The following is a 17111-nucleotide window of genomic DNA, read 5'->3' as shown; positions in this document are numbered from 1 at the left end:
AAAGACGAAACCAAAAACCTCCACCCTTTCCTTTGGTGGAAAAATGTACCATGTCGACCAATCAAAAAATGATATGGCAACATGGCATTAAGTTGTTTAGGAAGGGGGAAGTTTTAGGAGTGACGGCGGTTTTGTGAGACGTGAGAGATTTGAGACATTTAGCGCAAATCTCGTGTAGTTAGGGTGTTGTCTTGTGTAGTTAGTGTGTAATGTAGTGGTCGTAAGTGTGTAACTTGTTCGTTAACAGTGAAGGACCGTGTTAATGATCATTTCTTGTTTCAGAAGCTAACAGCAATCAGTGGAAATAGTTGGATAAACTGATTTTATTTTTACCTTGAACAATTAAAAAAAGAGGATTCTGTGTTCTTTAAACTGAAATCATGCAGTTCATCTTCTCACCAGCAGAGGGCCACAAATCAACATCAATAGAGTTTAATGAGATGTTGGTGACATCAGAGCTGTACGTATTGATCTGATCAATATGGAAGTTCATGTTTCTTTGATTGGATCAGTTTTTAAAACCAGCTGTTTTTATATAATGACAGAAACATAAGAGATGCTGAATGCCTTTAATATTTGAGTACTATTGGATGTCCACGTATTCAGCCATGATGGAAACATCCCATTAAGAAAGAAATCCAACGTTTGGATTCATTTTAATGAGCTTGTTGAAAATGCAGAGGAGCTGGTTGTGAACTAAGCTTCAGAGAAACACAACATACTGATATTCACTGTGAATTTTGAGTGGAAAAAAACAGAAAAACAACATCTGGATACTAGAATAATAGGAGCTTCCATCTTTAAAGGACTGAAGAGGAAGAAATTTACAAGGAATCGTTTAGAACAGTTTCAAACATCAACTGATTGAATCCATGAATCTGAAAAAGTGTTTCTGAGTGAAAGAGACAGACATGTAGAGACCTGAATGATCTGTTCAACAGTCAGAGTGTTTCTCTAACAGGAGGACAATCTTTACGCTCAACTCAGCACAGACACACTGATGAACCAGGCCAAATATTAAATCCAGGATAAAGAGTTTGAGTGAATGTGGTGTTGAAGGTGTGGAGGTGGATCAGAGTGTCAGAGGAGACTCTGTAGAAGGACAAAGTGCCAGCAGGACAGTCCACATACACTGCTGCTCTGTTAGAGACAGAGGAGGAGGAGATAGATGTTTGTCTATTATTGTGCCAGACAGAGTAACCTAATCCATCAGAGCAGTTCAGACTCCAGGAATGATCATTCCGTCCAAACACACAGTCATTAGTGTGTTCTTTCCTTCTGATTCGTCTGTAACTCACTGATATCTCAACTCTTCCTCTCCACTCGACCTCCCAGTAACAGCGACGACTCAGACCATTTCTACACAGCAGCTGAGGATAAACATCAAATGTGTCTGGATGATCAGGATAAGACTGAACCTCCTTCACATATGTCACCTTCCTGTTGTTGTCGGACAGTTTGAGGTTTCTGTGTACTGTGTTTTTGTCGATTGTGAGTTGACAGGAATCTGATGGAGAGAACAAACACACAAACACTGCTTAGAGAGATTGGAGTCAGAGGACAGGTGCAATGGCAAGCTATACGAGAATATGCTAACACGGCTGAGAGGACCAGTAACTGGTTGTGGCTAAAGAGGGCTCACATCACTTGGGCAGCTAAGGCAGTCAGCTAACCGCGAGACACACAGCCAGGATTGATCAGCAGAGGGTGTCAAAAGGATAGAAAACCCAACAGTAGAAATTTTACTGTGTAAACCCTGGTTGACTGATACAGCTGTTCGGTATGACGTGGTCTGTGTTGCCGCTACGAGGAAGGCAGACACACCTACACGGTATCCGCAATCATGCCCTGCCGGCTTTAAAATCTGCACTGGACTCTTCTCCCCTTTGCTCTTTTTCCCTTTTCTGGGATGCAGTGGGGAGGTAGAGCGTACAGCCTGATCCGGTGGGGAGAGGTGGGATGCCAGATCGGGTGCTCCCCTTCCAGCCCTCCCATCTCCTATTTTGTGTCTTTTGTCTTACTTCTATCATCTTTTCTATCCCTTTAAAGAACTAAGGTTCTTTAAGTAATAAAGAGGTAAGTATTTCATTTCGTCTTGTAGTGAACTGAAAGGAGGAAATAAATTGGAATACAACTAAACAAAAGAAAGTAGAAGAGAAATAACAATTTAACATAAACCAGTGACACACTCCGAGGCCTGATCAATGCTGACAGGGTTACATCAGATCTCTAATTTCTAAACCTAACCAAGGAAGGTAAAAAAAAAACAACTAATAAAAAATAGCCTTTGATGAAAGATGGAAACACCCTGGAAGTTGAGGCACACAACGGTGTGTTCTGCTGGTAAAGTTTCCGGGCTGCCTTTCCTCAAGGCAGCCATCCCTCAAGACTTTCTCCATTTGAAGCAATGTATTATCAGGGATTGTAACATCTAGTCATTTTATTGAATCAGCTGCAGTTATTGATCCATCTGTTTATTGACTGACACTTTGATGACGACTCCTGACATCAGAGATGTGAATGAATGATGTGACAGTTTGAAGATGGTTTAATGTGTGCTGCTTTGATTTCATGATTCACATTAAAAAGGCACTTACACTTCCTCAGACCTGGTCTCAACCATCGGACTCCAGCAGGCTCCACCCTGAAAAGAGTAGGGGGTCAGACCAGCACAGTCTCTTTCAGCATGCACACATGGACATTACATGGCTCTCATACACATACTGTTAGACACTGCTAAATGTACAGTCTAACATTTTCCCAAATACACGTCAATCCATACGTGGATCAAACTGCTGTTGATTTGGACTGATCCTGGATCTGTCAGTACACCACTGTATTGAATGAAAAATAACTGATTCACAGTATGGTACAAGTCAAAGAGTAGATGTATTTCTGCACTGGTATGTTGTGCACACTGAGGAAAATGGCAAACTAAACATTAAAGTTTACCAGAAGCCCGGATCAGTACCTACACTTTGTACAATCTTGGGGTGATCAGGACCCTGCAACACTGTGAAGAAAAAGTTCCCTCTAAGGCAAAAAGGAAAAGAAAGGGACACACACGTAAAGAAAGCTCTTAAAACATGTGGTCTAAGGAGCTTGGAAAAAACTGATCTGGGTGACTGAGAACCTTCACGGACTTAAAAAATGTAGTTATCCTACTTGGGCTTTCATCAAATTGGCAAAAAATGTAAAATGTAGCAGGTTTATCTGCTCAGGAGAGTCTTCTCCAAGGACCACATCCCAGTACACTTCAGACCCAGTCATACACTCAAACAAAAACTGGTTCATCCCAAGGATAAAACTCCCAAACACAAACTAAACAATGTAGTGTATGCTGTGCAGTGCAGTGAGGAGGTATTAGATCTTGTCGTGGTTCAAATTTGAGAAGAGACATACGACTAAAAGTCCATAGTGGGTCAACACAAATTATTTTATTAAAACACATACAGGGAGTGCAGAATTATTAGGCAAATGAGTATTTTGTCCACATCATCCTCTTCATGCATGTTGTCTTACTCCAAGCTGTATAGGCTCGAAAGCCTACTACCAATTAAGCATATTAGGTGATGTGCATCTCTGTAATGAGAAGGGGTGTGGTCTAATGACATCAACACCCTATGTCAGGTGTGCATAATTATTAGGCAACGTCCTTTCCTTTGGCAAAATGGGTCAAAAGAAGGACTTGACAGGCTCAGAAAAGTCAAAAACAGTGAGATATCTTGCAGAGGGATGCAGCAGTCTCAAAATTGCAAAGCTTCTGAAGCGTGATCATCGAACAAGCGTTTCATTCAAAATAGTCAACAGGGTCGCAAGAAGCGTGTGGAAAAACCAAGGCGCAAAATAACTGCCCATGAACTGAGAAAAGTCAAGCGTGCAGCTGCCAAGATGCCACTTGCCACCAGTTTGGCCATATTTCAGAGCTGCAACATCACTGGAGTGCCTAAAAGCACAAAGTGTGCAATACTCAGAGACATGGCCAAGGTAAGAAAGGCTGAAAGACGACCACCACTGAACAAGACACACAAGCTGAAACGTCAAGACTGGGCCAAGAAACATCTCAAGACTGGTTTTTCTAAGGTTTTATGGACTGATGAAATGAGAGTGAGTCTTGATGGGCCAGATGGATGGGCCCGTGGCTGGATTGGTAAAGGGCAGAGAGCTCCAGTCCCACTCAGACGCCAGCAAGGTGGAGGTGGAGTACTGGTTTGGGCTGGTATCATCAAAGATGAGCTTGTGGGGCCTTTTCGGGTTGAGGATGGAGTCAAGCTCAACTGCCAGTCCTACTGCCAGTTTCTGGAAGACACCTTCTTCAAGCAGTGGTACAGGAAGAAGTCTGCATCCTTCAAGAAAAACATGATTTCCATGCAGGACAATGCTCCATCACACGCGTCCAAGTACTCCACAGCGTGGCTGGCAAGAAAGGGTATAAAAGAAGAAAAACTAATGACATGGCCTCCTTGTTCACCTGATCTGAACCCCATTGACAACCTGTGGTCCATCATCAAATGTGAGATTTACAAGGAGGGAAAACAGTACACCTCTCTGAACAGTGTCTGGGAGGCTGTGGTTGCTGCTGCACGCAATGTTGATGGTGAACAGATCAAAACACTGACAGAATCCATGGATGGCAGGCTTTTGAGTGTCCTTGCAAAGAAAGGTGGCTATATTGGTCGCTGATTTGTTTTTGTTTTGTTTTTGAATGTCAGAAATGTATATTTGTGAATGTGGAGATGATATATTGGTTTCACTGGTAAAAATAAATAATTGAAATGGGTATATATTTGTTTTTTGTTAAGTTGCCTAATAATTATGCACAGTAATAGTCACCTGCACACACAGATATCCCCCTAAAATAGCTAAAACTAAAAACAAACTAAAAACTACTTCCACAAACATTCAGCTTTGATATTAATGAGTTTTTTGGGTTCATTGAGAACATGGTTGTTGTTCAATAATAAAATTATTCCTCAAAAATACAACTTGCCTAATAATTCTGCACTTCCTGTATATGTGGTGAAGATGGGCTATGCAAAACATCAGCCTCAATCTCCCGCCTGACAATAGGTGGGTGTGATATTTATACTTATGATGACCAGTAACTCGCATCACCGCAGATGAAAAACAACATGCATGTTCCAGTAATTCTATCTCAGGGGATATTCTAAAAAAGAACAGTTCCTTCCTATGTTCGTCCACCACCTACCAGATGCATCCTGTTATTACACTCTTCTGGACTTATCAGAACTAAACTGTCACGTATGCAGGTACACAACATTTGCAGTCAGTTCACCCAGGCAGACCATGTGTCTGTGTTGTTAACCTTAGCGCATGACCTCCCCTCTATGTCATCTGTTACCAGGCAAACATCAGTGCAGCAGGCTGCTGAATGCACACAGGCAATATGTGGTAAATTGTACTGTAAACATGTAGGCAATTCTTTCAGCTTGAACTTTGATCCATTGATCAGTCGAACTCGTGCCGGCTGTAGCTTCAAATCATTAATTATATGTGTATAACATGATTACAGTTGCACCTGCAATGAAAGATTATTATGTGCTTATGCTAACACCTGAAATACAGACTTTAATATAACATCAAAAGTTTCAATAAATGTGTCAATGAAATGATAATAATGATAAATCATAAGTGATGCAACAGTAATAATAATGATTATAAATAGTAATAATAATAATAATAATAATAATACATTTTATTTAAAAATAGCGCCTTTCAAAGCACCCAAGGACACTGTACAACAGATAAAAACACAGAAACTGGAAATATACACAATAAAAAGAATAACAGATAAAAGTTAAGAGCATACAGAGGTTTAAACATAAGCAATTTTAAACAGATGAGTTTTGAGGGTGGACTTAAAAAGAGGGAATGAACTAATATTTCTGAGGTCAGGTGGTAAGGAATTCCAAAGTCGAGGGGCAGAGCAACTAAAAGCCCCGCCCCCCATTGTGATCAGACGAGCAGAAGGAACAGAGAGAGAAAGAGAAGATGAAGATCTGAGGCACCGGGATGGGAAGTTCATCTGTTCTAAATCGGAGAGGTATGGTGGAGAGAGAGAATGAATAGCCTTAAATGTATAAAGGATTATTTTAAAATGGATGCGAAATTTAACCGGGAGCCAGTGAAGCTGCTTCAGGATTGGGGAGATGTGGTGGGTAGAGGAAGTCCTAGTAATAATACGGGCAGCAGAGTTCTGGACACGTTGGAGCTTGTTGATGGATTTTTGTGTAAGGCCAAATAATAGTGAGTTACAGTAGTCAATTCGAGAGATTGACCTGACCTGCACTCAATCTACAGCAGGCGGTGCTGGACCAAGACCAGGAAGATGGTGAAGGACCTCAGCCATCCCAACAACAGACTGTTCTCTCTGTTGAGGTCAGGAAAGCGATTCCGCTCCCTGAAGACCAACACAGAGAGACTGAGGAGGAGCTTCTTCCCGCAGGCGATACGGTCTCTCAATCACAATCACACCACCACACAGTACTGACCCACACATATAGTTCTTACACACACACTGGACATTCTTGACTTTGTTTTCACTTCATCACTTAAATCACTGCTGCTGTTATTGTGTATATATTTATTTATACTTCTTGTGTATTTTGTTCATACATCCTTATATTGTGTATTGTGTATTTTGCTGTACAGTTATTTTATTTTCAATTTAATTTATATATTTTATCTTATTCTTTCCCAGTGTGTTGTACAGTTATTTCATTTTTAACCTTAATTTATATTTTATTCCTTCCTAGTTAAATTTACCCTTTTTAATTTTTCATATTTATTTCCTATCTTATTCATAGCCTTTTCCTTTTTTGTTTTCTTTAGGTCACGAGCAGTTGTCCAAGCATTTCACTACATATCGTACTGTGTATGACTGTGTATGTGACAAATAAAATTTGAATTTGATTTTTGAATTTTGAGATAACAAGATTATGGACGAGAATGGCAGTGGCATGAGGAGTGAGGAAAGGGCGGAGGCGATTGATATTACGGAGTTGGAAATATGCTGCACGTGTGACATTACTGATATGTGAGTTAAAGGATAATGTGCTATCAAGAATGACACCCAAGCTTTTCACAGAGGGAGAGATAGGGACCAGCGAATTATTGATGGTGAGAGAGACATTGTTAATTCTGGATAGCAATCGTTTAGTGCCGACCAGGAGAAGTTCTGATTTATTGCTGTTGAGTTTAAGAAAGTTGGAGGAGAACCAGCAATTGAGTTCAGCTAAGCAGAGGATAAGGGAGGGTGGAGGAAGAGTAGAATCGGGTTTGGTAGAGAGGTAAAGCTGGGTGTCATCGGCATAGTAGTGGAACTGAATATTATATTTACGAAAAATATGTCCGAGTGGAAGAAGGTAAATGATGAAAAGAAGGGGCCCGAGGACAGATCCCTGGGGCACCCCAGTAGATAGAGGAGAAGGCTGAGAAGTGAAGGATTTTAATTGAATGAACTGAGTGCGGTCAGACAGGTATGATTTAAACCAGGCTAATGGAGTATGAGAGAGACCAATGGAAGCTAATCTGCTAAGAAGAATGGGATGAGAGATGGTGTCAAAGGCTGCACTCAGATCAAGGAGAATAAGGATGGAGAGGAGACCAGAATCAGCTGCCATAAGAAGGTCGTTTGTTATTTTTATAAGAGCAGTTTCGGTGCTATGCAGAGGACGGAAGCCAGACTGGAACTGTTCGTAAAGGTTATTATCAGTTAGGTGTAGATGGACTTGTGAAGCAACTATTTTTTCAATAATGTTTGAGAGGAATGGTAGATTGGAGATAGGACAGAAATTATTAAAGTTGTTGGGATCTAGACCTGTTTTTTTCAGGATTGGGGTAATAGCGGCAACTTTGAAGGAAGCAGGAAAAGTTCCAGTGGTGAGTGAAGAGTGAATAATAGCAGATATGAGGGGAAGGAGAGGGGGTAGACAGGCTTTGACAAGGACAGTGGGGATAGGATCAAGCTGGCAGGTAGAAGGCTTTGATTTGTGGATGAGATCAGCAATATCAGTTAAAAACGGAAGTTGAAAATCAGAGAGGAAGTGAGAAGGGGGTGGAGTTAAGACAGAGGAGCTACATTGAGCATTAGGGTCCAAGTCTAAGTGTATTTTATGAATTTTTTCAGTGACATAGATTATGAATGTAAAATAATATTTCCTCCCGACAATCTCTACATAGGAGAAACCAAACATGCACTCCATAAACATATGGCACAACATGGAATAGCCAACTCAACAGGAAAGACTCAGATATACATCTCCGTCTAAAAGACAAACGTCAGTCTTTTGGTTTTCATTTTGGTTTGAAAATGGAGTGAAAGAACCCATCTATGTCCACTGTGAATGACCATTTTTGAACAGAGGTGGTGGTTACGATACCAACTCTCTGACACCTACAATGCAATTTTAAGATGTAAGATGGCCCCAAATTATAAATTTGAGTAAAAGACCAAGATTATGTAAAATTTCCATTACAAGCAGTTGTAAAGCTTTGAAAAATTCTGCTCTTTCTGCTAATGTGGGCTATGATTTTTGGTGTTCATAACTTCTATACTTTTTGAGATATTGAATTTTTTATGCAATATTTTTTGCTAATTTCTGCCATATTATCAGTGGCCTCACTGATTTTCCTTGCCGGCTTGACCTGTGTTTTAGCTCAGTGAGATGAGCATCCGTTCTCAGACTGGGAGGCCAGGGTTCAAATCCCGCTTATGGCAACATTTCTTTCAGTCAACAGTTAAACTTTTTTAACTCTTTTCAACACAATTTTATGCTTTTTAACCCCTTTTCAGCACATTTTTCAGTTTTTTCACCACTTTTCAGCACAAATACCGGCTTTTTCAGCTGTTTTCAGCAAAAACCTCTTTTCAGCAGAATTCTGCTCATTCAACTCTTTTTAGCAATAATTCTGCTGATTAAACTCTTTTTAGCAATAATTCTGCTGATTAAACTCTTTTCAGCAGAAATTCTGCTGATTAAACTCTTTTCAGCAGAAATTCTGCTGATTAAACTCTTTTCAGCAGAAATTCTGCTGATTGAACTCTTTTCAGCAGAATTCTGCTGATTAAACTCTTTTCAGCAGAAATTCTGCTGATTAAACTCTTTTCAGCAGAAATTTTGCTGATTAAACTCTTTTCAGCAGAAATTCTGCTCATTCAACTCTTTTCAGCAGAATTCTGCTCATTCAACTCTTTTCAGCAGAAATTCTGCTGATTAAACTCTTTTCAGCAGAAATTTTGCTGATTAAACTCTTTTCAGCAGAAATTCTGCTGATTAAACTGTTTTCAGCAGAAATTCTGCTGATTAAACTCTTTTCAGCAGAAATTTTGCTGATTAAACTCTTTTCAGCAGAAATTCTGCTGATTGAACTCTTTTCAGCAGAATTCTGCTCATTCAACTCTTTTCAGCAGAATTCTGCTCATTCAACTCTTTTCAGCAAAATTCTGCTCATTCAGCTCTTTTCAGCAGAATTCTGCTCATTCAACTCTTTTCAGCAGAATTCTGCTCATTCAACTCTTTTCAGAAAAAATTTTCAGTTTTTTCTGCTGTTTTCAGAAAAAAAACATTTTTCAGCAAAATTCTGCTGATTGAACTCTTTTCAGAAGAAATTTTGGTGATTGAACTCTTTTCAGCAAAATATTCAGAGTTTTCACCTCTTTTCTGCCCAAATTCTGCTTATTCACCTCTTCTGAAACATTTTCAGCCTTTCCACCTCTTATCAACACAATTCTAAGCCTCTTCTGCTCATTTCAGCACAATTGTCAGTCTCTCCACCTCTTCTTTGTGAGAATTTCTGTGGCGCAGTGAGATGAGAACCTCTCTTGAGTACCAGAAGGGCCAGGTTCGAATCCCGCTCAGGGCAATATTTTTTTTTTTGAGTTCCTGTTTCTCTTTATTGTGTGGATGCTTTAAGCATCCACACTATTGAGTTCCTCTTGGGACTTCCGTACGCTTTTTGGCACTTAACTACTTCCACAATTTTCAGCCGATTTTCACCGTTCAAATTTTAAAATATTCTGCTATTTCTGCTAATTCCTGCTATGTCTTTTGGTATTTTTCACTATTATACTTTTTAAAATATTAAGCTTAATTTGTCCCATTGAAATGAATGGGAAACTTCTGCAATTCTGCTAAAATTTGCTTGTTTCTGAAACTTAACTACTTCCTCATATTTTCACGTAGAACAACCATTCAAACTTTAAAATGTTCTCAAATTATTGGGCTATTCAGGTATGATTCAGCTTTTTCAAATCTTTTACCGTTTTACCTTTATGCCTCTTAAAGTTTTCAGTTGCAAAATTGTGATTTTTCACAAAATACATGCGTTGTTATGGTTGCTATGCACTTGGCTTCCAGTCTGCCACTGAAGGTTTTGCAGTCTTCTCTTCATGTCCGAACAACTTCTTGCTACTTGCTCAATCTTCACTCAACTTCCACAAATTATACATCAAAACGTAGGTATTTTTGCTGGGTTTCCGAAAATGTCACTATCATTGTTGTGGGATTTATAGAATTTTGGCAAATCTCCTCAGACCAACACAAAGTCGCAAAACTCTCCATAGAAAGTCAATGGAGAGCTTGTTCAAAATCACCGCTTGATTTCTGTAATGAGAAGCATATTCGAATCGTCATATCTCCTCAACGAAGCAAAGTTAAGACATAAGGCTTGTCCCAGTATATCTTCAGACACTCCTGACGCTCACAATTCAAGAATTATTTTCTCACCTATTACCGTTCTGAAATGAGTTAGACTTGTTTGAGGGTAGGAAATTCGTCCTTCGCTCAGATTTCTTCAGATTTCAAACTCTGGAAATGAACCACTTTTTTCTCTCGTCATATCTTTTTAATGGAATTCCACAGAGACCTGAAAATTTCCATGATTGTTCACCAAAGCCTGCTGTCTCTTACGGTGAAAGAATGATATTGATACTCCAAATAGATTTAGAATTAGAAAGCGTTGTTTGAGGGCAAGTCAAGGCAGTTTTTGCTTTGCTCTACTCAGTTATGGTGCATTAGAAGTCAATTATCTTTAATAATTCATATTTTAATGATAAATTGTCAACACTTTAAGATTCCCCCATCTCTTCTGAACAAAACGGTGTAAGAATGACCGTTCTAGCCCCTACAGTTAGGAAATTATGGTCATTTGTTTGAGGGGAGTCGTCATTATGAGAAATAGACTGCAAAAATCCTGTGTCTCTCTGTGCTGCATGCACCTGTTTTGGCGGGAAAAAGTGCACAGGCTCTCTGATTGGTGGATTCAAATTCAGCAGCTCCAAGGCTGCTTGACTGAGCTAGAAACTTACTTCTCTGTGTGTGTGTGTGTGTGTGTGTGTGTGTGTGTGTGTGTGTGTGTGTGAGTGAGAGAGAGAGAGAGAGAGAGAGAGAGAGAGAGAGAGAGAGAGAGAGAGAGAGAGGGGAAGCCTTTTTATGGGATGATCTCATTGTAAGATTCAAATTCAATATATTTAGACTGGTTGACTGAATTGGATCTTGTGTGTGTCTCTCTCTGTGCATGTGTGTTTCCATATGTGTCCATATTTGTGATTGTGTGGCTGTTATATTTTTTTTTGCCAATTTTTTTCATTTAACAAGTATATTTGAGGGACCCTCAGCATGTTCAGCATTTTTTCAGCTGTCCATTTTGCTTTTCCAATTTTTCTGTTTAAGTTAATACTATTGTGCTAAATCATACTATTTCTGCTATTTTATAAGATTTGTGCTAAATATAGTATTTCTGTCAAATTATAGTATTTGTGCTAAAACATAGTATTGATTTAAAATTACAATATTCATAGTTCATCACAGTGTCTCTGGTAAATCACAGTATTTCTGCTCTGTTGTACTATTTTTCTAAATCATAGTGTTTCTGTAATGCTTAAGTATTTTTGGCTAAATATATTCTTTCTGTTATCTTATACTATTTCTCCTAAATTCTTGTATTTTTGAGAAGTTATCATGTTTCTGGTAAGTTACAATATTTCTGCTAAGTTCTGCTATGCTATTGTATTTCTGCCAAGTATTATGTTTCCTCTAAGATATTGCAGTTCTGCTAAGTTATTCCATTTTAGCAAAGTTCCTTTGCTTCTGCAAAGTTTTTACAATTTCTGCAACTTTTCAGCTTTTTCAGCTAGTTTTTGCATACAGCTTCAGCTTTAAAGCATCCACACTGCATTTTCGCAGGAAATGCAAATCTTTCTAGTTCTTTATTATTCTAGTTGCTTCCGTACGTTTTTTGGACGTTAACTACTCCCTCAGTTTTCTGCCGATTTTCTCCGTTCAAACTCTAAACTGTTCTCCTCTTTTTGGAGATGGGTGCTATATCTTTTGGTAGTTATAGCTATTATACTTTTTAAAATATTACACTTTTTTCCTTTAATTTGTCCCATTGAAATGAATGGAAAACTTCCACAATTCTGTTAAAACTTTCTTGTCTTTGAAACTTAACTACTTCCTCATACTTTCACCTAGAAACTCCATTCAAACTTTAAAACGTTCTCAAATGATTGGGCTATTCCTGTGTGATTCAGCTTTTTCAGATCTTCTACCGTTTTTATCTTATCTCTCTTTAAGTCTTCAGTTGCAAAATTGTGATTTTTCAGAAAATACATGCGTTGCTATGGTTGCTATGCAATTAACTCCCAGTGCACACTCGTCCATTCTGAATTTTCTCTTCATGTCTGAACAACTTCTTGCTACTCGCTAAATTTCCACTCAACCTCCACAAATTATACATCAGAACGTAGGTATTTTTGCTGGCTTTAAGACAGTGTCACTATAATTATTGTGAGAGTTACGGTTTTTTCACAATTTGCCTCGAAGTGACACAAGGTCTAAAAACTCCCCATTCAAAGTCTATGGGGAGGTTGTGACACTCAGAGCTGAAATGCTGAAACTGAAGGCATTTTCAAATCGTCATATCTCCTTAACGAAGCAAAGTTAAGACATGAGGCTTGTCCCCGTATATCTTCAGACACTCCTGATGCTCACAATTCAAGAATTATTTTCTCACCTATTACCGTTCTGAGATGAGTTAGACTTGTTTGAGGGTAGGAAATTTGTCCCTCGCTCAGATTTCATCAGATTTCAAACTCTGGAAATGAGGCACTTTTTTCTCTCGTCATATCTTTTTGATGGATTTCCACAGAGCCCTGAAAATTTCCATGACTGTTCACCAAAGCCTGCTGTTTCTTATGGTGAAAGAATGATTTTGATGCTCCATATAGATTTAGAGTTACCAAAGGTTGTTTGAGCGCAAGTCAAGGCAGTTTTTGCTTCGCCTCTACTCAGTTACAGTGTATTACAAGTCATATATCTTTAATAATTTAAATTTTATCTCTGAATTATGAAGACCTGAAGTTTCCCCCATCTCTTCTGAACAAAACGATGTCTGAATGACCGTTCTATCCTCTACGGTTAGGAAATTATGGCCATTTGTTCGAGGGGAATCCTGAATGTCAGAAATACACTGAAGAAAACTCACACCTCTCTCTGTGTCTGTGTGTGTAAGGGCTGACTACAGCAGGTGCAGCTAATTTAACTGACCTACATATACCAAGCCCAGACTCTCAACAGCTCCTGTTCCCTTTACTGTCTGTGTATGTGTGTCTGTGTATCAATATTTCTCCTATGTTTAAGTATTACTCCTCAATCATAGTATTGAAATCAAGCCGTTTCTTCTCTCGTCATATCTCCGCGACGGAGATACAAAGAGCTATGTAAATCACAGTCAAAGTACACCAAAGTCCGCTGATTCACCCAGTGCAAGAATTATGCTTGTATCCCACCTAGTTTTTGAGTTACACGACGTTTTGTAACTCCAAAAAACGGCGTTTTTCGCCTCTCACTGCGATCTAATTCTGACTCCTCATCACCCTTTTTTTCAAGGCGCCCCGCCCCCTTAGAGGTGGCGCGATTGGTAATGACACAGCTCTTCAGATCAAAGGTCGTGGGTTCGATTCCACCTTGGCCCACATGTTTTTTTTTAACTACAAAATTATACAATATCACAGACCGGTAATTCATATTGATAATTTATTACAATTCTGCAAAGTTTAATGATTTTAGCAGCTTTTCTAATATGGACCTCAGATTCTTGTTAACAGTCTATGGCAGAAATACATACAAGTACACAGCCTGATGAAGCAGACAGAAGCAGTACCTCTGATTGGTTCAGCATTTTCACCTCTTATCACCACAAATCTCAGCCTCTTCTGCTGTTTTCATTAGAATTTTAAGCTTTTCCACCATTTTTCAGTTATGTGAGAACCAGTTTGGCTCAATGAGTAGCTGAAAAATATCAGCCTCTTCTGCTGTTTTAGCAGGATTTCAGAGTTCAGCTTTTTCACTTTTTTTAAGCACAAATTTCAGTTTCTTTATCTCATTTCACAACAAAATCCTTCCTCTACACCTCTTTTCAGCTCATCTTTTTGCTTCTTTACCTCTTTTCAGCAGAAATTCTTCTGATTCACCTCTTTTCTGCAAAGTCTTCAGCCTTTCCACCTCTTATCAGCACAATTCTGAACCTCTTCTGCTCATTTCAGCACAATTGTCAGTCTCTCCACCTCTTCTTTGTGAGAAAGAGTTTGGCGCAGTGACATGAGTACCAGAAGGGCCAGGTTCAAATCCTGCTCAGGGCAATGTTTTTTGTTTTTTCAACTTTTTCAGCTTTTTTCAGCAGACATCTTCAGCGTTAAGGCATCCACACAGCATTTTCGCAGGAAATGCAATTTTTCTAGTTGTGTGGATGCCTCAAAGGGCATCCACACTATTGAGATCCTGTTTCTCTTTAAACTTTATTCTTATAGTTGCTCCGCGTTTTTCGGCACTTAACTACTCCCTCAGTTTTCAGCCGATTTTCTCAGTTCAAACTCTAAACTGTTCTGCTCTTTTTGGAGATGGGTGCTATATCTTTTGGTAGTTATAGCTATTATACTTTTTAAAATATTACACTTTTTTCCTTTAATTTGTCCCATTGAAATGAATGGAAAACTTCCACAATTCTGTTAAAACTTTCTTGTCTTTGAAACTTAACTACTTCCTCATACTTTCACCTAGAAACTCCATTCAAACTTTAAAACGTTCTCAAATGATTGGGCTATTCCTGTGTGATTCAGCTTTTTCAGATCTTCTACCGTTTTTATCTTATCTCTCTTTAAGTCTTCAGTTGCAAAATTGTGATTTTTCAGAAAATACATGCGTTGCTATGGTTGCTATGCAATTAACTCCCAGTGCACACTCGTCCGTTCTGAATTTTCTCTTCATGTCTGAACAACTTCTTCCTACTCGCTCAATTTCCACTCAACTTCCACAAATTATACCTCAAAACGTAGGTATTTTTGCTGGCTTTAAGACAGTGTCACTATAATTATTGTGAGAGTTACGGTTTTTTCACAATTTGCCTCGAAGTGACACAAGGTCTAAAAACTCCCCATTCAAAGTCTATGGGGAGGTTGTGACACTCAGAGCTGAAATGCTGAAACTGAAGGCATTTTCAAATCGTCATATCTCCTTAACGAAGCAAAGTTAAGACATGAGGCTTGTCCCCGTATATCTTCAGACACTCCTGATGCTCACAATTCAAGAATTATTTTCTCACCTATTACCGTTCTGAGATGAGTTAGACTTGTTTGAGGGTAGGAAATTTGTCCCTCGCTCAGATTTCATCAGATTTCAAACTCTGGAAATGAGGCACTTTTTTCTCTCGTCATATCTTTTTGATGGATTTCCACAGAGCCCTGAAAATTTCCATGACTGTTCACCAAAGCCTGCTGTTTCTTACGGTGAAAGAATGATTTTGATGCTCCATATAGATTTAGAGTTACCAAAGGTTGTTTGAGCGCAAGTCAAGGCAGTTTTTGCTTCGCCTCTACTCAGTTACAGTGTATTACAAGTCATATATCTTTAATAATTTAAATTTTATCTCTGAATTATGAAGACCTGAAGTTTCCCCCATCTCTTCTGAACAAAACGATGTCTGAATGACCGTTCTATCCTCTACGGTTAGGAAATTATGGCCATTTGTTCGAGGGGAATCCTGAATGTCAGAAATACACTGAAGAAAACTCACACCTCTCTCTGTGTCTGTGTGTGTAAGGGCTGACTACAGCAGGTGCAGCTAATTTAACTGACCTACATATACCAAGCCCAGACTCTCAACAGCTCCTGTTCCCTTTACTGTCTGTGTATGTGTGTCTGTGTATCAATATTTCTCCTATGTTTAAGTATTACTCCTCAATCATAGTATTGAAATCAAGCCGTTTCTTCTCTCGTCATATCTCCGCGACGGAGATACAAAGAGCTATGTAAATCACAGTCAAAGTACACCAAAGTCCGCTGATTCACCCAGTGCAAGAATTATGCTTGTATCCCACCTAGTTTTTGAGTTACACGACGTTTTGTAACTCCAAAAAACGGCGTTTTTCGCCTCTCACTGCGATCTAATTCTGACTCCTCATCACCCTTTTTTTCAAGGCGCCCCGCCCCCTTAGAGGTGGCGCGATTGGTAATGACACAGCTCTTCAGATCAAAGGTCGTGGGTTCGATTCCACCTTGGCCCACATGTTTTTTTTTAACTACAAAATTATACAATATCACAGACCGGTAATTCATATTGATAATTTATTACAATTCTGCAAAGTTTAATGATTTTAGCAGCTTTTCTAATATGGACCTCAGATTCTTGTTAACAGTCTATGGCAGAAATACATACAAGTACACAGCCTGATGAAGCAGACAGAAGCAGTACCTCTGATTGGTTCAGCATTTTCACCTCTTATCACCACAAATCTCAGCCTCTTCTGCTGTTTTCATTAGAATTTTAAGCTTTTCCACCATTTTTCAGTTATGTGAGAACCAGTTTGGCTCAATGAGTAGCTGAAAAATATCAGCCTCTTCTGCTGTTTTAGCAGGATTTCAGAGTTCAGCTTTTTCACTTTTTTTAAGCACAAATTTCAGTTTCTTTATCTCATTTCACAACAAAATCCTTCCTCTACACCTCTTTTCAGCTCATCTTTTTGCTTCTTTACCTCTTTTCAGCAGAAATTCTTCTGATTCACCTCTTTTCTGCAAAGTCTTCAGCCTTTCCAC

General features: G+C 39.0%; 1 protein-coding gene across 1 annotated transcript in view; it reads right to left on the bottom strand.

The window, feature by feature from the left end:
- Nucleotides 1-906: 906 nt before the first annotated feature.
- LOC113028704 (protein NLRC3-like) overlaps nt 907-17111 on the bottom strand; it is a 46197-nt gene continuing 29992 nt past the window's right edge. Inside the window, exons 7-8 of the mRNA XM_026179087.1 lie at nt 2598-2644; nt 907-1507 (exon numbers count right to left, since the gene is read on the bottom strand). Coding sequence (XP_026034872.1) covers nt 984-1507; nt 2598-2644 — 571 coding nt within the window. The 3' untranslated portion in view covers nt 907-983. The remainder of the gene's footprint in view (nt 1508-2597; nt 2645-17111) is intronic.

Source organism: Astatotilapia calliptera, chromosome 9 (assembly GCF_900246225.1).
Source record: "Astatotilapia calliptera chromosome 9, fAstCal1.2, whole genome shotgun sequence".
NCBI classification, from domain to species: Eukaryota; Metazoa; Chordata; class Actinopteri; order Cichliformes; family Cichlidae; genus Astatotilapia; species Astatotilapia calliptera.
The sequence above is the reverse complement of the archived record's forward strand: the minus strand, read 5'-3'. Positions and strand labels throughout refer to the sequence as shown.